This window comes from Pantherophis guttatus, chromosome 10, assembly GCF_059756535.1.
Source record: "Pantherophis guttatus breed Tessera chromosome 10, ASM5975653v1, whole genome shotgun sequence".
Taxonomy (NCBI): Eukaryota; Metazoa; Chordata; class Lepidosauria; order Squamata; family Colubridae; genus Pantherophis; species Pantherophis guttatus.
In genome coordinates this window covers 9,678,144-9,700,090 of record NC_142072.1, presented here as the reverse complement: position 1 = coordinate 9,700,090, position 21,947 = coordinate 9,678,144, and the positions used below count along the sequence as shown (strand labels likewise).

The 21,947-nt window shown below is 44.2% G+C and overlaps 1 protein-coding gene across 1 annotated transcript in view; it reads left to right on the top strand.

Annotated features, from left to right (window-relative positions):
• Nucleotides 1–3,484: 3,484 nt before the first annotated feature.
• Nucleotides 3,485–21,947, top strand: part of FCGBP (Fc gamma binding protein) — a 51,179-nt gene continuing 32,716 nt past the window's right edge. Inside the window, exons 1-7 of the mRNA XM_034423527.2 lie at nucleotides 3,485–3,556; nucleotides 6,733–7,959; nucleotides 9,046–9,389; nucleotides 12,376–12,946; nucleotides 16,273–16,874; nucleotides 17,813–18,380; nucleotides 20,928–21,526. Coding sequence (XP_034279418.2) covers nucleotides 3,505–3,556; nucleotides 6,733–7,959; nucleotides 9,046–9,389; nucleotides 12,376–12,946; nucleotides 16,273–16,874; nucleotides 17,813–18,380; nucleotides 20,928–21,526 — 3,963 coding nt within the window. The 5' untranslated portion in view covers nucleotides 3,485–3,504. The remainder of the gene's footprint in view (nucleotides 3,557–6,732; nucleotides 7,960–9,045; nucleotides 9,390–12,375; nucleotides 12,947–16,272; nucleotides 16,875–17,812; nucleotides 18,381–20,927; nucleotides 21,527–21,947) is intronic.

Genomic DNA, 21,947 nt, shown 5'->3' with positions numbered 1-21,947 from the left:
CAAGCAAAGTCAATGGGGAAAGCTTGATTCGCTTAACAGCCGGTTGAGTCTCTTAACAATTGCAGTAATTCGTTTAACAACTGTGGCAAAGAGGTCATAGAGTATAGAATAGAGTAGAATAGAATAGAATGGAATGGAATGGAATGGAATGGAATGGAATGGAATGGAATAGAATAGAATAGAATAGAATAGAATAGAATAGAATAGAATAGAATAGAATAGAATAGAATAGAATAGAATAGAACAGAACAGAATAGAATAGAATAGAATAACAGAGTTGGAAGGGACCTTGGAGGTCTTCTAGTCCAACCCCCTGCTTAGGCAGGAAACCCTACACCACTTCAGACAAATGGTTATCCAATCTCTTCTTAAAAACTTCCAGTGTTGAAGCATCCACAACCTCCGGAGGCAAATTGTTCCATTGATGAATTGTTCTAACTGTCAGGAAATTTCTCCTTAATTCTAAGTTGCTTCTCTCCTTGATTAGTTTCCACCTGTTGCTTCTATGGGGTTTAACTCACATTTCCATTGCTTAGCATACCACTTTATAATCCCTTGGTATAGAGCACATTTGGACTATTGGCTCCAGTTTTGATTGCCACGATATAAAAAAGTAGATGAGACTCTAGAAAGAGTGCAGAGAAGAAGAACAGATGATGATCAGGGGACTGGAGGCTAAAATATATGAAGAACAGTTGCTGGAACTGGGCATGGCTAGTCTAGTGAAGGGATGCAGTGGCTCAGTGGCTAAGACGCTGAGCTTGTCGATCGAAAGGTCAGCAGTTCAGCGGTTCGAATCCCTAGTCCCACGTAACAAAAAATGAAAGTAGAAAAATAGGGACCAATTTGGTAAGAAGGTAACAGCGTTCCATGCACCTTCGGTGTTTAGTCATGCCAGCCACATGACCACGGAGATGTCTTTGGACAGCGCTGGCTCTTTGGCTTTGAAACAGAGATGAGCACCGCCCCCTAGAGTCAGGAACGACTAGCACATATGTGCAAGGGGAACCTTTACCTTTAGTCTAGTGAAAAGAAGAACTAGGAGGTGACATGATAACAGTGTTCCAATATCTCAGGGGCTGCCACAAAGAAGAGGGAGTCAAACTCTTCTCCAAAGCACCTGAAGGCAGAACAAGAAGCAATGGGTGGAAATGAATCAAGGAGAGAAGCAATCTAGAACTAAGGGGGAATTTCCTGACAGTTAGAAAAATTAATCAGTGGAATCGCTTACCTTCAGAAGTTATGGGTTCTCCAATACTGAACTGGACAGACACTTGTCTGGAATGGTTTAGGGTCTCCTGCTCAAGCAGGGGGTTGGACTAGAAGACCTCCAATGTCCCTTCCAACTCTGTCATTCTGTTATCTCCTGAGATTATATAATACAGCCTCTTCTTCTAGGAACACCTCTTCCAAAATTCCCAAATGGATGGGATTTCTATCTCATGATAGATGGAAGGTACCAAGCTGGGGGAAACTCTGTAGCGGATAATTCCCTGGAAATCTGACAATAATCTGGGATATTTTTTTCAAAATAATGTGCACATCAGAAGCCATTCTCAACAATTTTGTATCCCTCTGTTAATGCAGCCTAGGACTGTGTTGGCTTTTTTGGCAGCTGCAGCACAGTGCGGGCTCCTATTTAAGTGATTGTCCGCTAGAACTCCAAGATCCCTCTCACAATTATTACTAATATACTGTATTTTTTGGAGTATAAGACGCACTTTATTTTGGGGGGAGGAAAATAAGAAAAAAAAAAATTCTGCTTGAGAGGCTCTCATTAGCTCCAAAAGGGTGAGGACCGGCGGGTGGGCGGGGCTACATTCGATGTATAAGACGCACCCAAATTTTCACCCTTTTTTAGGGGAGGGAAGTGCATCTTATACTCCGAAAAATACGGTAACTGCTTATGCTGTCACCTCAAAAATTACCATTTTTTTAAATGAATTTTTTTGTATGAATTAAATATAAAGACTGTTTATAATTATAAACATGCCAATATAATTAACAGAATTAGAAATAAGCTAATATAAAGAAAAATTTAGCTAAAACTATTCTGCTACATTATTACTACAGTTACCAGTTTATGTGTTAATATTTCTTTTTGTTCTCTCTTTGTTTTTCTTTTGTAAATGATATACCCTGACAATACACCCTATTCAAAATGTTTATGAATAATTTTTTTTAAAAAAAATTACCATTTGAGAGGCCTGTTTGGGGGATTTCTAGGGGCTTCATCCAAAGATTTCTGGCACCAGGTGTAAATCTAGGCCCATAAATAGATATAATCCCCTCAAATGTTAATACGAGCTTTAATCAATTACAGCTCGAGCAATTTGCCTCTGAATAAAATAGTGAATTTGAATAAAAAGAGGAAACATCCTTTAAAAAAAAAAAAAGATAATTGAATGCTCTTATCATGGCAGGCATTTTTTTTTTTTTTAAAGCATTTTGAGTTGTGCATGGGGGAAAATGGTTTTGATTGATTTTGGAGCAGCTCCATGAACCAATGAATTGAAGAAAATGTTGCCACCCTAATAGAAAGAAGAAATATTTTTTAAATTAGCCACAGCTGGTGTGAAACAATAATGAGCGTTTTGAAGCCGTTCCACTCGTGTTAAAATGGGTTGCTTCGTTTAATCAATCTTTTCATCAAAATAAATGAGAAAAACCAAAGTTTCTCTTCCCCTTGCAAACCCCCCACCTCACCCTAAAAAACATTTCAAGGGGTTGAGAGCAGCAGAAAAAGAATTGGAGATTTAACGTCCAACACCCCCGTTTGGTTTTGGCTAACTCTAATCAGAAATACATCGCATTGAATTGAATGGGATTTATTTGCAAGTAGATATATTGGGAATAGCTGCAAAAATCAACCAGCAATATAGTGTGTATGTGCGCATGTGTGTGTGTGTGTGTGTGTGTGTGTGTGTGTGAGAGAGAGAGAGAGAGAGAGAGAGAGAGAGAGAGAGAGAGAGAGAGAGAGTATGTGAGAAAACAAGAGAGAGCAATTTTTCCATATTGATTTTACATTGCTTTGTATCACTGTTTCTACGACTTCTAAATTTATCGTGTCTTTTTACAATTTCGGGATTTCAGAATAACAGGCGCGGAGAGGTGGGCCATTCCTGTTTATGGGCATTGTAGTACAAATGGCTTTTTTTCTTTCTTTCTTTCTGTAGTTTGGATTTGTTTGGATTTGTTTCCTTTTTTATCCCATTTTTATTATTTTTATAAATAAGTCAAGGAGCTGAACATGCCAAATACTTCTTCTTCCTCCTCCTCCTGGTGGACTTGGGACTAGCCATTCTCTTTCAACCCAACCCACCTCACAGGATTGTTGTTGTTGTGGGGAAAATAGGAGGAGGAAAAAGTATTAGGTATGTTCGCCACCTTGAGGTATTTAAAAAAGTTATACAGGTGGGATAAAAGTAAAGAGCCTATTGCATTTTTATCCTCGCCCAGTTCCTCATCCTTAATTACCATTTTCCATTCTCTTTTTTCACAGCCATGGCGACATGCAGGCTGCTGCCACTAGTCGTAGGACTGGCCTTGCTCACAGGTGAGCAGGAAATAATCTCAAAACAGAAATCTACACACACCCTGGATTCATGAATCAGATGAATAAAATGCAAATTGAATTTAAGTAAAACTCCAGAGCAGATTCACATCACAGAGTCAGGAAAGAAAATAGCTCTGGGATTTGAGTTGCAGTTAAGTGCATAAGTCTGCCAAGACATTAAACTATTCTGGTTGATATGCTTTGAAAGATATATGAACTCTCGGAAATTCTGTGAAAGACTTTAATCTAGAGATAAATTATTATGCATTGAAAACATTGCACAGGTGAACCTTCTCCTCGGCGTGTTTGCTAAATATTTTTAAGGAGATAATCGGTTGAAATGGTTCTAATTGTGGAAGGCTCATAAATATGTCAAGTGCAAATGTGTTGATTCGTAGAAATAAAGAGTGGGGTCTCCGAGTTGACCCTGCTTTGTGCAAATAAATAAATAAATAAATAAATAAATAAATAAATAAATAAATAAATAAATAGAATTAAAGCACCAGAAACAGATGGCCATTTGGCCTCTGCACAAATGCATCTGCTAGAGAGAAGCACATCAAATCCTTTTAGTAATTAATTCCTCTGTAAAACCACTCTGGAATTTTACTTTAGACATTCAACAGAAATCTGTCTTTCAGTAGCTTAGACATATCATTCTGTATCCAATTTCCTGAGCTGATAGAAAACACACCTTAAATGGCTTCTCTGTCATGTCCGTGTGAAAAGATCACCATCTAACAGAAATGATTACTCTTTTCCCGGAATTACTTAGTTTAGTGAGATTTACCAAATGGATCTGTGTCCTTTTTGCACACAAAATCCTCCCAGGCTGCTCACCTGAAAGTGTCAGTTGTAAGAAGAGGCTAAAAGAGGAGACATGACAACATTTACAAAATGCGTAAGCTGCCCAGAGTCAGTAACACATCAATTTTTTATTATTATTATTATTATTATTATTATTATTATTATTATTATTATTATTATTATTTAATCTTTAATGAGATTCACAGCCTTTGAGGCTGGTTAATAGCTCAACAGTTCGAGTCCTAATCAAGGACCTAGGAACTGTTAAGGTATCGTCGGAGGATGTAAGCTGTTCCGAGTAAGGTGGTTTTTTGTAGAGTCAAAATGTTCAAGTCTGGCAAATTTTTATTATTATTATTATTATTGTTGTTGTTGTTGTTGTTGTTGTTGTTGTTGTTGTTGTTATTATTATTATTATTATTATTATTATTATTATTATTATTATTATTATTAAAAACCCATGAGTTAAGACCTAGTTAAAACAGCAATCTGAGGACTATTTATCCAGTTTTGGAACTACTGGCCATGCAACAGCTTGAAAACACCAATCTTAAGCCAGGAATGTCAAATCTAGTTTTGACTGAGGATGTTGAATAGCATACTAGGGATTGCATTTCAGAACAGTACACGCGTCTTGGCTGAAGAAATGGATGAAAACAGAACAAAAACTCGCTTGATTCAATTTCAGTTAAATGCAGTTGCTGTAATTGTTCCTCAAGTATTTCATAATTTCTCCTTTCTGTCATATCAATATTATAAATGTGTGACAGCTTTGGGGGTGATGGGACTAATTTACACCCCAGATATTGAGAGGTTTACAGTAGGCCAATGCAGAGGCGGTATTCACTTACTTTCTCTACCTGTTTACAAATCTGAGCACGCGCGCCTCCTCCACGCATGTGCAGAGCCTTCTGAACATGCACAGAGGGTCAAAAATGGGAAGGGATGACGTCCAGGCGGGTGGGCGGAGCCTCCCGTTGCAGGCACTACCGGATCGCGCGATCCGGATAGAGCCGGCTGAATTTCACCAGTGAGTCAGTGGCATCCAACCTTGGCAACTTTAGGATTTGTGGACTTTGATTCCCAGGGAAGAAGAGCCTTGGTAGTACAGTGGTTTAATGCACCCTGTAATTAACACAGCTGCCTGCAATTTCTGCAGGTTCGAATCTCGCCAGGCTCAAGGTTGACTCAGCCTTCCATCCTTTCTAAGGTAGGTTAAATGAGTACCCAGTTTATGGGGGCAATAAGCTGACTTTGTATGAAAAAGAACACCGCTTAGGGGGGGCCGAAAGCCTTACTAAGCAGGTATATACAAAAGTATGAAGGCTATTGCTTAACACATTGTAAGCCGCCCTGAGTCTCCGGAGAAGGGCGGCATATAAATCAAATTAAAAAAAAAAAAATTCTGGGAGTTGAAGTCCACATGCTGGCTGATGAATTCTGGGAATTGGACCACAAGTCTTAAAGTTGCCAAAACTGGACGCTTCTACAGTAGAGGCCATTTTGTCAATCTCTATTTTTTTTTGCAAAATCTGTATTCAGTGACTAAACTCAACCAGATTTCTAAATTAACTCATGTTGGAGGTTTGTATGATAACTTGAACCATCAACAAACTAAATGGAATGGGTTCACACAACAAAATCTGCCCCTCCCTGAAGTAACAATGGTTAATGTTAAGCAAGCTTAGCTCTTGTGTAAAAGGAGGAACTAGAATTTTCACCTGATATGGTTAAGCATGTTGTATGAGCCCATTCAATGAAAGGGCATTTTGGGCAGTGGTGAAATCTGAACCGGTTTGCTACCGGTTTGCTGGCCGCACATGCGCAGTGCACACCGAACATGCGCTCTGCATGTGCGTGCCAAAAGGAGGCTTGGGAAGGTAAGTAGAAGCGAGGGGGGGGAACAGCTGTGGTGAGCGATTTAGCTTTGCTAAACTGCACTGCACAGCTGATCCCCCCCCTGCTGTTCTACTTACCTTCCCAAGCCTCCGTTTGGTGCGTGCTGTGTGCCCGTGCATGTGCAGTATGTGCCAAAAGGAGGCTTGGTAAGGTAAGTAGAACAGCGAGGGGGGGGATCAGCTGTGGCGCACAATTTAGCTTTGCTAGAAAATAGGAAATCCTGCTTTCTAGCAAAGTTAAACCCCGCTGCACAGCTGATCATCGGCACTACCGGTTCAGAGGAACCGGTAGCTTTTTTAAACTGCTGATTCAATCGAACCGGTAGGGTTTTTTTTACTACCGGTTTGCCCAAACTGGAGCGAACTGGTAGCATTTCACCCCTGATTTTGGGTTATGCAAACCTTCACATGTGCTGCTTGGTTTTGCTACCTGGCCATCCTCATTTTTTCTGTGTTTTCCTTTCCTTGTAGGTCTCCATGCTGTAGCACCTATCGGCCAGGAATTCATCACTGCCTTTATGCAAAATTACCAGTTAGGCTATTTAGAGGCTGAATTTAAGCTTGTCATCTCTGGCAACGTTCCCCTCACTACAGTTAACGTCTTGGTCTATAAATCCACCTTCCAGAAAAAATTCTCTCTTCCCCCAGGAGAGACCGTGGTAGTGAAGATGCCTACTTTTGTAGAGATGGTTGGCACCATTAAATCCTGCCACACTGTCTTGGTGACAGCCAATCAAAATATCTCTGTGGTGGCCCTGAGCAAAAAGGGAAATTCAGCTGACACCACGGTTCTCTATCCAATCCAGAATCTCGGAATGGTGTATTATGTTCTCACACCTATGGGAGCCATCTCCAAAACTCCAAAAGAGTTCTCCATCATTGCATGGCGTGAGAACACCGACGTAGAGATCCATCTCAAGGGATCTGTGAAGTTCCAAGACCACATTTATCCTGCAGGCAGCAAGCTGTATCTCACCCTTCTACCCTATGAAGCCATCCAGCTTCAGAGCTACCAAGATCTCTCTGGCACGCTTGTCAGAGCAACACACCCAGTAGCAGTGCTAAGTGGGCACACCTGTGTCCAAATGAAAACCCAATGTAGTCATGTGGTAGAGCAACTGTTACCCGTGCAAAGCTGGGGCCGCTCCTTCTTTATCCTTCCTCTTCCCTTCCAGACTCAATATGATATTGCATATGTAATAACCTCCCAAATGACCACAGTCACCTCTGTCTCTGGTGGCACCCATAAAAGTTATGACCTCAAGTCTGGACATCTGCTTCAGCTGAAAGTCACACAATCAGGCCCCATCTACATCACAGCCAACGTTGGCATCCAGGTCTTCTTCTTCTCTCCTGGCGGTGCCCATGCGGGTCGTATATTTCACCCCTTATTTCTGACCATCCCCAATGTTCTCAGCTACTGCACATCCTATTCTTTTGAGAGTCCGGTGGGCTTTGAGAATTATGCTCTCCTTGTTGCTAAGACAGCTGTTGCTGGTGGGCTCACCATGGATGGGGACACTTTGGGAGGCGTCTCTTGGAAACAGATTACAGGAACAGAATATTCGTGGAGTGAGTACCGACTTGGGAAGGAAAAATATATCCGTTCCATACAACATCCGGACAGCCCCTTTAGCCTGCTAAGTGTGGGCATTGCTGCCAGGAGTGGCTATGGAGCAGTAGGAGTCTGCCAAAAGGGTGAGTATTGGGAACTCTACAGGTCTGGATGTTTGATGGTGTTACAGATATCATCACAGGATGGAAGATGATGACGATGATGATGATGATGATGATGATGAAATTTATTTGCCACCCATCTCGCCATGGCGCTACTCTAGGTGGCTCACAACCAGGGGTGGGCTTCAGATCCTTTAGCAATGGGTTTGCCACCCTGTTGCTGGGTGGACGTGGCCATGGTGGGCGTGGCCTAGTTGGCTGCCTGAACCACAGCAGGGGGGGATGTTTTTCACCCTCCCCAGGCTCCAGAAGCTTTCCTCAAGCCTCCGGGAGGGCGAAAACTGTTTTCCCTGGGGTCCGAGGGCCCTCCAGAGGCCGGAAGCAGGCCTGTTTCCAGACTTCCAGAATTTCCAGGAGGCCCATTTTTTGCCCTCCCAGACCCTCTGCACGACCACTGCACTTACCTTGAATGATGAACGGGTTGCCTGGAGACTCTTGGGAAAGGCGGGGCCAGCCAGGGGTGGCATTTGGGGATCCGCCGAACCCCAATGATCCTTGGCTAGAGGATTGCCGAACCCTGACGAACCCCCAGGAGCCCACCCCTGCTCACAACCATGAAAAAAACCTAAAGACATAAAAAGGAAGTTAAACAAAGCAAAAAAAGCCCTGTATAGAATAATAAAATAACCAAGGAAAAAGAAAATGAAAAATCAACATGATTAGTAAAAAATAAAGATGGATGAGTGGGGAGCAGAGAAAGGAGGGTGGGGGAGGTAGTGTCTGCTATCAATTTAGCAGCTACCTCCCAAGTTGAACTGCTCCATTGGATTCCCTGGCCAACCTGCAGAGCTCAGTCTTTAGACTCTTATGGAATGACAAGAGGTTGTGGCCAGATCTTATCCTGGAGGGCATGATGTTCCAAAGAGCGGGTGCTGCAGCAGAGAAGTCTCTTCTGGATCCCGACAATTGGAGTTCTTTGACTGATGGGATCCACAATAGGCTCTCCCTGCCATCCCAAGTAGGATGGGCTAGACTTAGCAGGACAATATGGTTCATCAGGTGCCTGGATCTAGGCCATTAAATAACATGCTGTCTTTTGTTACCCAGAAGCTCAACCTGTTCCCACGAGTACTCCTATACAGTGCCGGAAGAAGGAGACTTACAAAATGCAAAATGGCCAGAAGGTGTGCGTGCCTCAATCTTCTGCCATTTGCTGGGCTTGGGGTGACCCCCATTACCAGACATTTGACAGGCGGAAATATAACTTCATGGGCACCTGCACCTATACCGTAGCCAAGACCTGTGGACCAGACACAACTCTCCCGGCCTTTCATGTCACCATCAAAAATGAGAATCGGGGCGTGAAGAGTGTGTCCTACGTTGGATTGGTGACAGTCCAGGTCTACGGATATGACATAGCGGTAGCCAGGAAAGAACATGGATTTGTGCGGGTGAGAACAACATTTCTTCCTCTTCATTAGGCATGCAAGTGTCCAGATCCTACTGTAAGACCTTCTGTGTTACCAAGGAATAAATACCATTGAAATGTCTTTGAGTATTTGCAGTGGTGAAATCCTACCGGTTCGCACCGGTTCGTGTGAACCGGTAGTGATAAAAACTACCGGTTTGGGCGAACCGATAGTAAAAAAAAAAAGCCGTTCCCCCGAACTGGTATTTCTGACAATCAGCTGTGCAGTCTTGTGAGATTTGAACTGTCAAATTGCAGGCACATGGCAGTCAGCAGAAGTATCTACCTGGAAGCCAGGTAGTGTCTGCTATTTTGAACATGTGATACCCGGAAAAATACGCCATCCTTCACTTAATCCTCCAGAGAAAGATTGAAGGCAAACGAGGCCCAGGCAGAAGAAAAACATCATGGCTTCAAAATCTAAGGGATTGGTTTGGACAAAACTCAGCAGCACTTTTTCGTTGATAAAAATAGGATTGACAACATGATCGCCAATGTCCAATGATGGATAGGGCACAACAAGAAGAAGAATATAATGTGATCATTCAATTTGCGATAGACTAGACTAGACAAGACAAGACAAGACAAGACTAGACTAGACTAGACTAGACTAGACTAGACTAGACTAGACTAGACTAGACTAGAATAGAGCTGGAAGGGACCTTGGAGGTCTTCTAGTCCAGCCCCCTGCTCAAGCAGAAGAACCTATTGTCAGGTTTCGATGTCATCTCAAACAAATTGCATTTCAAACAAATAGTCTTTGATAAAAATCTTTCATTTATTAAGCACAACAATCGAGCTCCGCTCTGTTGCAGCCAACACTGACTTCCTGGCCGAAACCCTCCCTTTCCTTTCTCCACTCCTCTGCATCTCATTGGCCATCTTCCAAGTCACTCTGCCCGTAATCTACTGTTTCAGCTCAAAGGAATTTCCCCCCTCTCATCCCATCTCCTAGGGGATAGCATCTCCAGGGAAAATAAGAGTCAAACGTCCTCTTGCCAGATGCCCCATCTTCTCCCCCTTATGTCAGCACTGGAGTGAATGCAGCTTGAAGTGTTGACACCTATACTTTTTCAGACAAGTGGCTGTCTTAAAAACCTCCAGTGATGGAGTGCCTATGATTTCTGAAGGTCAGCTGTTCCACTGGTTAATTATCTTCACTGTTAGGAAGTTTCTCCTTAATTCCAGGTTGCTTCTCTTCTTGATTCTTGTTCTGCCCTCTGGTGCTTTGGAGAATAATTTAACCTGACTAGGTGGCTCAGTGGCTAAGATGCTGAGCTTCTCGATCGGAAAGGTCGGCAGTTCGGCGGTTCGAATCCCTAGTACAGGTCTCCTGTGTGAGCAGGGGGTTGGACTAGATGACCTCCAGGGTCCCAACAGTAACTCTGTTACTGTTATCCCTCTTCTTTGTGGCAACCCCTCAAATACTGGAATACTGCTATCATGTCACCCTTAATTCTTCTTTTCTTTGGAGTAGCCAAACCCCTTGTCTTTAGTACTACAATAGCGATAGGGATGAAATCTCACAAGCAGAGCATAGAATTCCTTGCCAAAGAACCCAAGTAGAAATCTTAGAATTTCTAGTTAGAAGAAGCATCTATGTTTGAAACTATGGACAGATAATACGATACAGCATTAAAGAGCTCTATTTTTTTCCTATAATTTCCTTCCCGTATGAAATTCCGCCGGGAGAGATGAAATGACATGACTGAAAGCATCACTTTTTCCAAAAAGTAACTGCTCTAAATGAAGGCTAGATTAGAACATTTGCCCCCGAGGTGCGAGTTTTCTGTGGGTAAGAACTGAAGCCATTTAAAAAAGAACAATCTAAAGAGATCAAAATTGCACTTTCTCTCATCTGCATTCTGGGATGGTAAAGTGCAGTGTGAATTGAACATGCTTCTCTTTCTGGGCATTCTTGCATGGTTCCAATCCTGTCTTTGGCACGAGAGCTGGGTAGGTGTCTTTTATTATTTCACCAGGAGAGTGTGAGTTCTAATCCTGCCTTAGGCATGAAAGCTTTCAGCCTAACTGGCTTCACAGGGTTCTTGTGGGGAAAATGGGACGAGGAAGGTGTATCAGGTGTGTTTGCCACTTTGATTTTTATTTTATAATTATAAAAATTTTATTTAAAAATATTAAAAAACTATTTTATAAAAATAATGAAGTCAGGGAGGGAGGGAGGGAAGGAAGGGAAAGGAAGGGAGGGAAAGGAAGGGAGGGAGGGAGGAAGGAGGGAGGGAGGAAGGGAAAGGAAGGGAAAGGAAGGAAGGAAGGAAGGGGGAAGGAAGGAAGGAAAGAAAAGAAAGGAAGGGAGGGAGGAGGGAGGGAGGGAGGGAGAGGGAGGGAGACAGGGAGGAAGGGAAAGGAAGGAAGGGAAAGGAAGGAAGGGAAAGGAAGGGAAGGAGGGAGGGAGGAAGGAGGGAAGGAAGGAAGGAGGGAGAGAAGGAAGGAAGGAAAGAAAGAAGGAAGGAGGGAGAGAGGAAGGGAAAGAAAGAGGGAGGGAGGGAGGGAAGGAGGGAAGGAAGGAAGGAAGGAAGGAAGGAAGGAAGGAAGGAAGGAAGGAAGGAAGGAATTTCTTATGCATTTTGCATAGGTGAGTAGTTTTCTAAGTGTGGATGTTCTTCCTTTCAACAGTGGTTCATCCTTTGAGTTGCATCCATACCTGAATGTATCCATATTCAAAGTATATTATGATCAGGGATGAAATGCAGCAGGTTCTGACAGGTTCCGGAGAGCCGGTAGCGGAAATTTTGAGCAGTTCGGAGAACCGGCAAATGCCACCTCTGGCTGGCCCCAGAATGGGGTGGGAATGGGGATTTTGCAGTATCCTTCCCCTGCCATGCCCATCAAGCCACGCCCACCAAGCCACACCATGCCCGCCACGCCACGCCCACAGAACCGGTAGTAGAAAAGATTTGAATTTCACCACTGATTCTGATGTCTTCTTAACACATTCATTGCCCCAGGTGAATAACCAGCGCTTCCGACTGCCTGTCTCTCTGATCAAAGATAAACTATGGCTCTTCCAAAGCGGGACCTCTGCCATCATAGAGACGGACTTTTCACTGAGGGTGGCCTACAACTGGAACAGCAACTTTGCAGTGAAGATCTCCAGCAGTTTCTTTGAGAATGTTTGCGGCCTGTGCGGTGACTACGATGGAAAACCTGATGATGACTTCAAGACCCCCAGTGGATCCTTGGCTCCGGGCCCTGTGGAATTTGGGCAGAGTTGGAAAGTGGAGGATGGAGACCCAATGTGCTGGAGTGACTGCCATGGAGAATGTAAGAAGGTCACCGAGGAAAAACTCACTAAATACAGAGGTGAAACCTTCTGTGGCTGGATCAGTACAAAAGGCGGCCCGTTCAACAAGTGCCATTCTTTGGTTGAGCCTGACATCTTTGTGGAAAATTGTGCCTATGACCTCTTCGTCTATGAAGGACACAGGGAGGCTTTGTGCCAAGCGCTGAAAAGCTATGTGGACGCCTGCCAGCAAGAAGGTGGAGTTGTCTTAGACTGGAGGAACCTCGTTGGATGCCGTGAGTAGGAATTCCTTGCTGATGGTAGCTTTCTTCTAGATCAAAGTTGGGCAACTTCTGTGGGAACTTTATGATCTGTGGACTTCAACGCCCAGAGCATGGCTGCCTCAGGAATTCTGGGAGTTCAAGTTCACAACTCCTACAGTAGCCATATTGCTGGATCTTACTCTAGATCAGGCGTGTCAAACTCGGTTTCATTGAGGGCCTCATCAGGGTTGTGTTTGACCTCGGGGGCCGGGATGGCCATGGCTAGCTCGATATCACTCCTCTTGGAGACACCTGTGGTGGCCGAGTGCTCTGCCAGTGAAAACGGGCTCCTGAGCTCTGTTTTCGGCTGCAACAGCCTCCTGCAACCCTCTGCCAGTGAAAACAGAGCTCGAGAGGGTCGCACGCAGCCTTCCCGAGCTCCGTTTTTGCTGGCAGAGGCACCGCGGGCGTGTCCTTCACTGTTTCCAGGGTGGCCCCGTAGGCCAGAATTAAGCACCTTAAGTTTGACACTCCTGCTCTAGATCATGGATTGATGGGAACTGTAGTTGTAGTAAAAGGCCTGAGGCGGAATCAAGAAAATAATCAGCCTAGATGTCAAGTTTCCGAAAGATGCCCTAATTAATTCATGAGCCATGATCCAAACTTCAAAGGAAATATAGTCATTTATTAGGAGCAACATTCCGGCAATACTCAGATGCAGTTAGGACTGATCCCACGTAGATTTACGTTCCCCTATGACCCTGTCTCTCCCCTCCTCTCTGGCCATGTCATAAATCACATTCTCCAATTACCCACTTTGGCTGGCTGTGAAACCTAACACCCTCCTTCTGATTGCGGTCAGAAAGAATGTATGGAATTCACTTCAGTTCTCCCTCCTTCCTGCTCATGGCAACTTGAAAGCTTTGCAAGTTGACACTGGAATCATTACATTCCCACAAGTGGTGCATGTCCAACCAGTGGTGGGATTCAACAGGTTCTGTCCGGATCGCACGAACCGGTAGCAGTGACTGCGGGAGGCTCCACCCACCCGCCCAGATGTAATGCACAACTACTGCGTATGCGCAGAAGGACATGCGCATGTGCAGAGGTGGCGCATGCAAGCAATGAGCGCACGCACGTGCTCACATTTGTAAACCAGTAGTAAGTGAACCCCACCTCTTTGTCCAACTCCTCATAAATTCCATTAATTCTTATTTAGCACCAATTTAGCGTTGACCCATTAGCTGGCTAGATTCTTGAGTTTAAATATGAGCAATAAATCAGTTTAACTGGAACTTGTCATGTGGTCCTGATTCTTCATGCCTGGCAGTGGTCTAGAATACCTGAGAGGAGCCCTGGTTGGGAAAAACTGACCTGAAACTTTACCTTACAGTGAGATAAATATAATAATACAACATCTTCACAGAGACTTAACCTGCCCAGTCTTTTTCCCTTTTGTGGGGTGGCTACAGTAACTGTAGGCCAAATTCAATTAATTTCTCCCCATACTAGCCCATTCATTTCCATATCTTTTTGAAAAGGCTACCCAAAGTCACCGGAGGCGAATTTATCAGTAGGTATCAAAAATGAGGAATAATGGAACATTCATGGTCAATGACTTCCATCCCTTTGAGATTTAAGAGGGGGGCGGGAAGAGAGAGATTGCCCTTTTGCCTAATTTTTATCTTTTGAGCTCAGTACACATCCATCACCCTCACGCTAAGAACACCAGCAGTTATCTAGTGTAGCGTGTGAAGTACGCCACACTTTTTTTTAAAAAAACCTCACTGTTTGATTTTGCAGTAAAAGCTCATGGGAAGCAGGAGTCAGGGAAATTATTACCTTGCTAAGAAGATTTGATCTGGGGAATGGACAGACTCCCCGTTAGTTACTTTAGGAAAGCACAGAATGGACGCTCTCAAAATTCTAAGTCTGCTTACAGCTCAGAAAAGTTAGGAACTTGTGTCCTAGAGTTGTGATTCCCCAACCTTTCCAGCTTTGTGGACCAGGGAGAGAGGTTAACCAGGTTATGCGTGTGAGTAGCATGTGTGCATGCCCTCATCCGCTGCTCGCGCAAGTGGAGTTTATTTCTTTATTATTTATTAATTCAATTTATATGCTGTCCTTCTCCAGAGACTCAGGGCGGCTTACAATGCATTTTAAAAAAAACCCATTATAAAAACATTTAAAAATTAAAACATTAAAACCCATTCACACCATTCATGGCCAGATCTCACAAGATTGCAACAGCGAGATCAATGGCCCCAAGCCTGCCAGAAAAGCCAGGTCTTCACCTCTTTGCGGAAGGCAAATAGGGTGGGGATGGTCCAGACCTCAGGAGGTAACGGGTTCCAGAGAGCCGGGGCAGCCACAGAGAAGGCCCTCCCCCGTGGCCCCGCCAGCCGGCATTGTTTAGCTGACGGGTCCTGGAGGAGACCAACTCTGTAGGATCTTACTGATCTCTGGGAGCTATGCGGTAGAAGGCGGTCTCGAAGATACCCTGGCCCGGAGCCATGTAGGGCTTTAAAGGTAATAACCAACCCCTTGAATTGTGCCTGGAGACCAATAGGGAGCCAGTGCAGCTCGCGGAGAATTGGTGTAATGTGGGTGTATCTAGGTGCACCCATGATAGCTTGTGCAAGCATGCTCACACGCCACTTCCGTGGCCCGGTTCCAAATGGGCTGCCAGCGGTATTGCAACGTATCCCAGGGGCTGGGGACTCCTGTCCTAGAAAATTTAGTTAAATTAAAGCTTTTGGGCATGTGGGTACTCCAAAAATGGAATCCTATCAAAGAAGTAATGTATTAATTAAAAATGTATTTTTACAATTTTTTCTCTCCTTCTTTTCTCAGGGTTTTTTTTTTTTTTTGGTCCTCCAAATTGTTTTTTATTAATTTTTTAAATCTTTTTTTTTTTAAATAATTTTATTATATAAAATGTAAGGGATGCAGTGGCTCAGTGGCTAAGGTGCTGAGCTTGTCGATAGAAAGGTCGGCAGTTCAACGGTTCGAATCCCTAGTGCCGCGTAACGGGGTGAGCTCCCGTTATTTGTTCCAGCTTCTGGACCAAACAGCTCCTAGCAGTTCGAAAGCATATAAAAAATGCAAGTAGAAAAATAGGGACCACCTTTGGTGGGAAGGTAACAGCGTTCCGTGCGCCTATGGTGTTTAATCATGCAAGTCACATGACCACTGAGATGTCTTCGGACAGCGCTGGCTCTTCGGCTTTGAAACGGAGATGAGCACCGTCCCCTAGAGTCGGGAACGACTAGCACATATGTGCGAGGGGAACCTTTACCTTTTTAATCTTTATAAAGTGTCATCATTTTTACCATTTTTCCTCTCCTTCTTTTCCATAGCTTTATCCTGCCCCGAGAACAGCGTCTATAAAATCTGTGGGTCGGTCTGTCCTACCTCTTGCAGCAATGAAGCTCTTCCACCCTATTGTTCTTCTTCGCAATGTGTGGAGTCTTGCCAGTGTAAGGATGGCTTTGTGATGGATGCTGGGAAGTGCATCCCTCGGGCTTCCTGTGGCTGCCTCTTTGAGGGTCGCCTCTTGGCTCCCAATGAGGAGTTCTGGGGAGACACCACATGCACAAAGCGCTGCACCTGCGACCCACAGACCAAGAAGGTGAAATGCCAGGACACCAAGTGCAGCGAGAAGGAGCAATGTCAGGTCAAGAACGGCATCCAGAACTGCTATCCTATGAGCTACGGGACCTGTTCTGCCTTTGGCCACTCCCATTATCATGGCTTTGATGGCCACATTTTTAACTTCCAGGGCACCTGTTTCTACAGATTTGCTGGGCTGAGTCAGAAGAGGCAAGGGTTGGTTGACTTCCAGATTTTGGTCCAGAATTCTCCTCAAGGGGGCTGGTCTGGGACTCCTAAAAGGGTAGTCAAGATTGAAATCTACAACCTGGAGATCACTGTCAGCTGGGCATCTCTGGGCAGAATTACGGTAAATTGAATCTTATGGAGATATCTTATGGAGACATATATATATCTCCATCTCTCTCTCTCTCTCTCTCTCTCTCTCTCTCTCTCTCTCTATCTCTCTCTCTCTCTCTCTCTCTCTCTCTCTCTCTCTCTCTCTCTATATATATATATATATATATATATATATATATATCATATATCATATATCATATATCATATATCATATATCATATATCATATATATTATAAATTAGGAAAAAATATAAAAGGAAAAATGAGAAGGGGCAGGAAAGAAAGATAAACAGAGAAAGGAAAAAGAAATGCATAAAAATATTGGAAATAAGTACATACATAGACTACTCAATTTTTTAAAACAGGGTTTTTCATTAAGAATTTAGAATAACAGAGTTGGAAGGGACCTTGGAGGTCTTTTAGTCCAAACCCCTTGCTCAGGCAGAAAACCCTACACCACTTCAGACAAACGGTTATCCAACATCTTCTTAAAAACCTACAGTGTTGGAGCATTTACAACTTCTGGAGGCAAGCAGTTCCACTGGTTAATTGTTCTAACTCTCAGGAAATTTCTCCTTAGTTCTAAGTTGCTTCTCTCCTTGATTAGCTTCCATCCATTGCTTCTTGTCCTGCCCTCAGGTGCTTTGGAGAAGAGCTTGACTCCCTCTTCTTTGTGGCAGCCCCTGAGATATTGGAAGACTGTTATCATGTCTCCCCTAGTCCTTCTTTTCATCAGACTAGACATACCCAGTTCCTGCAACCGTTCTTCATATGTTTTAGCCTCCAGTCCCCCTGTTTGATTTAAATCAAAACAAAATTAGACACTTATTTTCTAAGCACCTGAAGAAAAAAAACCTTGTCCATTTCAACATCTGTGATTGACTTAGAGCCAAATTTCTGACAGGTGGTTCTTCATCATTGTTCCTTCTCCTATCTCTCTGCTTCCAGGTTAATGGCCAGCTCACCAACCTGCCCTACAAGTTGGGCCCAGATCAAATTATTATCTACCAAAAGGGTCGGGGCACTGTGATCCAAGCAGATTTTGGCCTCGTGGTGACCTTCAACTGGCAGAGCCATCTCACGGTCTCTGTGCCAACTACTTACCAAGGTGCCTTGAGCGGACTCTGTGGCAACTTCAACGGAGATAAAAAAGATGACATGACATTGATTAGTAATGGGCAAGTCACCAAACTGACAGCTTTTGGCCAACTCTGGAAGGTGGCCAAGTTCCCTGGCTGTGGAGAAGTCAGCCCAAAGGTATGTCCAGACTTGCAGAGAGCGGCCCAGAAGCAACGAAGCATTAGCACCGAATGTGGACTCCTGGTGGACAAGAATGGCCCATTTAGGGAATGCCATGGCAAAATCAACCCCGAGATGTTTTTCCTCGACTGTGTGTCTGACTACTGCACATCCAACAGTCAAACATATGTTCTCGGCTACACCATCGCTGCTTATGCATCTGCCTGCCAAGTTGTAAGAGTGACCATTGATATTTGGAGGATCCACATAGACTGGAGTAAGTAAGATGGGGCACTATCTAACAAAATGAAACTCAATGGTGAAAAAAAGTAAGGTTCTACGTTTAGGCAAGAAAAACAAAATGCACAGGTACCGTATAGGTGGTACCTTGCTCAATAGTAGTAACTGTGAGAGGGATCTTGGAGTCCTAGTGGACAACATTTTAAATATGAGCCAACAGTGTGCAGCAGCTGCCAAAAAAGCCAGCACAGTTCTAGGCTGCATAAACAGAGGGATAGAATCAAGATCACGTGAAGTGTTAATACCACTTAATAATGCCTTGGTAAGGCCACACTTGGAATACTGCATCCAATTTTGGTCACCACGATGTAAAAAAGATGTGGAGACTCTAGAAAGAGTGCAGAGAAGAGCAACCAAGATGATTAGGGGACTGGAGACTAAAATATATGAAGAATGGTTGCTGGAATTGGGATGTCTGGTTTGATGAAAAGAAGGACTAGGGGGTTACATGATAGCAGGGTTCCAATATCTCAGGGGCTGCCACAAAGAAGAGGGAGTCAAGCTATTCTCCAAAGCACCCGAAGGCAGAACAAGAGGCAACGGGTGGAAACTCATCAAGGAGAGAAGCAACTTAGAACTAAGGAGAAATTTCCTGACAGAACAATTAATCAGTGGAACGACTTGCCTCCAGTAGTTGTGGGTTTTTAAGAAGAGATTGGATAATCATTTGTCTGAAATGGTATAGGGTTTCCTGTCTAAGCAGGGGGCTGGACTAGAAGATCTCCGAGGTCCCTTTCAACTCTGTTATTCTATTCTATTCTAAGATTCCATGGGCTCACTTATCAAGAGATTTACTTCTTTGTTTGACAAGTAGCCTCAGAGAATTTCTTTGCTCTGTTTTCTTCTCCACTCACTAGGTTCAGGGCAGGGGTGGGTTCTAACCGGCTTTACTACCGGTTCTCTTTGTGCGCGCGCTTTGCGCGCGATCGCCTCTTCGGTCACGTGCTTTGCGCGTGATTACCGTGCGCATGCTCAGTTTGCTTGCCTGCGCGCCAAACGTGCGCTTTGCGCAAGCGCATTGCAAATCTGCCCAGCTGACATGCGGCAATCCGCTCTGCCGCACTTCTCAGCTGGGCGAAAAAAAGAAGAAATATAAGGTTGGCATAACGCCGGGGCGGGCGGGAGGGCCCAGCTCCCGAAGACAGAGAACTGGTTCGGTGATGTCATATTGTCACCACTACCGGCTCTCGCGAACCGGGAGGAACCCACCACTGGTTCAGGGGCTAGGAAGCCTTACATCTTCCTCATTTGATTGCTCCAGCTGTCCCAGGTGATGCCTGGTTTTGATCAGCTTCTTGTGACTCTTAGCTTGGTGTCTCTTGAGGCTGGCTTTCTACAGGTTTACCTGGAACAGCTTATTTATGATTTAGATTCAGAATCCGGGTCCTGAGACTGGGCCATGATGGCCACTAATTTCAAGTTGGTCAATCAAAAGTAGTTAGAATGTATTGGCTTGGGATCAGGGGTGGGCTTCAAAATTTTTAGCAAGGGGTTCTCTGCCCGGTTGCTGGGTTGGTGTGGCTATGGTGGGCGTGGTCTCCTGCATCACAGGGAGGAGGATTTTTGCCCTCCCTGGGCTCTGGAGGCTTTCCTTGAGCCTTCTGAGGGGGCAAAAATGGCTTCCCCAGACTCCAGAGGCCTGTTTCTGGCCTTCCCGAACTTCCACTAGGCCCATTTTTTGCCCTCCCCAAGCCTCAACGTGCAGCCTGCACTTACCTGCATCCAAAACGGGCTGTGTGGGGTCTCCTGGGGGGGGACAGGGTGGACGGGGCCAGCAAGGAGTGGGATTTGGGGGTCCTCTGAATTGCACAGAATTTTAGCTAGAGGTTCTCCTGAACCCCTGCAAACCCCCAGCAACCCACCCCTGTTTGGGACTGGAGAAACCAGATTTAATTGATTGATAGGCCACGTCAATGAAATTCCGTAGCAGGAGAAGATATTGTCTTAGGATCATTTTTGGCAGGTTGTTAAAATAGTTCTCGTACATGGTGGGGGAAATATAGCTGCCCCCCCTCCATGTATGACACAACTATATAGAGAAATACAGGATTAAATAAACATCTCTATTTTTTTTTTCTAAGGAGAAAGTCTCCTGAGAAATTTCAACTCATTGATTAATTAAGCATCATCAAATTGTGGTCAACTCTTAGCAACCACATAGATAAATTTTCTCCATGATGCTTTAGCTCATTGGTTTCCCACTATTTTATATTTGAAATATTGGGGTTATAACAAATGGTCTGTTCCAGTGTCTCCCAACTTGCCAATTTCCAGACGTGCAGACTTCAGATCCCAAAATTTTCCAAGCAGAATAGCCATTGATGAGAACTTTGGGAATTGAAGTCTACACATCTGAACGCTTATAGGCTGGGGAACACCTGGTCTAGATCCACTTTCCCTCTGTCTTTCTCCCAGATTTCAGAACACGTCTGGAAGGCTACTTGGATTGGAGAAAAACAAAGGAAGCACCGGAACCAAATTTATAAACAGATGGTCAATATCTTTTCTTATTTTCCCATTTCAGAATTTGCATGTCCACCAAACAGCCATTATGAACTCTGTTCCAGAAGCTGTCAGCAGACGTGTGATAGTCTCTATTCGTCTCTGCCCTGCTCCACTTACTGCACAGAAGGGTGTGTCTGTGATGAAGGCTTTGTCCTCAGTGGTGACCGTTGTGTCCCTCTGCATCAGTGTGGTTGCACTTATCAGGACCGATATTATATGAGTGGAGAGACCTTCTACCCAACCAGTAACTGCAATGTGAAGTGTACGTGCCAAGGCGGTGGAGCTGTCGCCTGCCACAAATTCTCCTGTGGGCCCAATGAAGAATGCAAGACGATGGACGGGATCCAAAAATGCCATCCAATGAGTTCCGCCACTTGCTCGTGTTCCGGAGATCCTCATTATCTCTCTTTTGATGGAGTTGCCTTTAATTTCCAAGGCACCTGCTCTTACATCCTGGCTAAGACTACCGTCGAAAGCATGACTGATCTGACTCCCTTTATTATCACGGCAGTAAATGAGCCTTGGGGGAATGGAAAAGTCTCAGTCATTAAGCAAGTATCTGTGGAAGTCTATGGCTTCAAGCTGACTCTGCTCCATAAGAAAAAAGGACAGATCCAGGTCAGTGTTTACTCTAGAATTATCTTCTCATCTATGTCTATAAAACATTGTCCTCTTAATCTGGAAAAAAAACCTTTACAACTGCAACCATAGATCTTCTACAAACTCTCTAATTTACTTTCACAACGATGCTACAGAATACATTGATCAAAAAGACAGTGACTGGGGAAAGGTGAAAATTATCTAGTGAGCTTTTGGGTTCGATTGCTTTGAACTCAGGTCTTTCTGGCTCTCGTTTGTTCATTTTAACACTTCCCCACTAAGTTTGCCTTCTTTTGCTTTTGTGAATTATTCTACCAAATGATATTTCTTCTCCATAGCCAGGGGTGGGATTCAGCCAGTTCAGACCGGTTTGGGCGAACCAGATGCTAATTTTACATCTGGTTCGCCGAACCAGTAGTTGCAAGGACTGGGTGGTCCT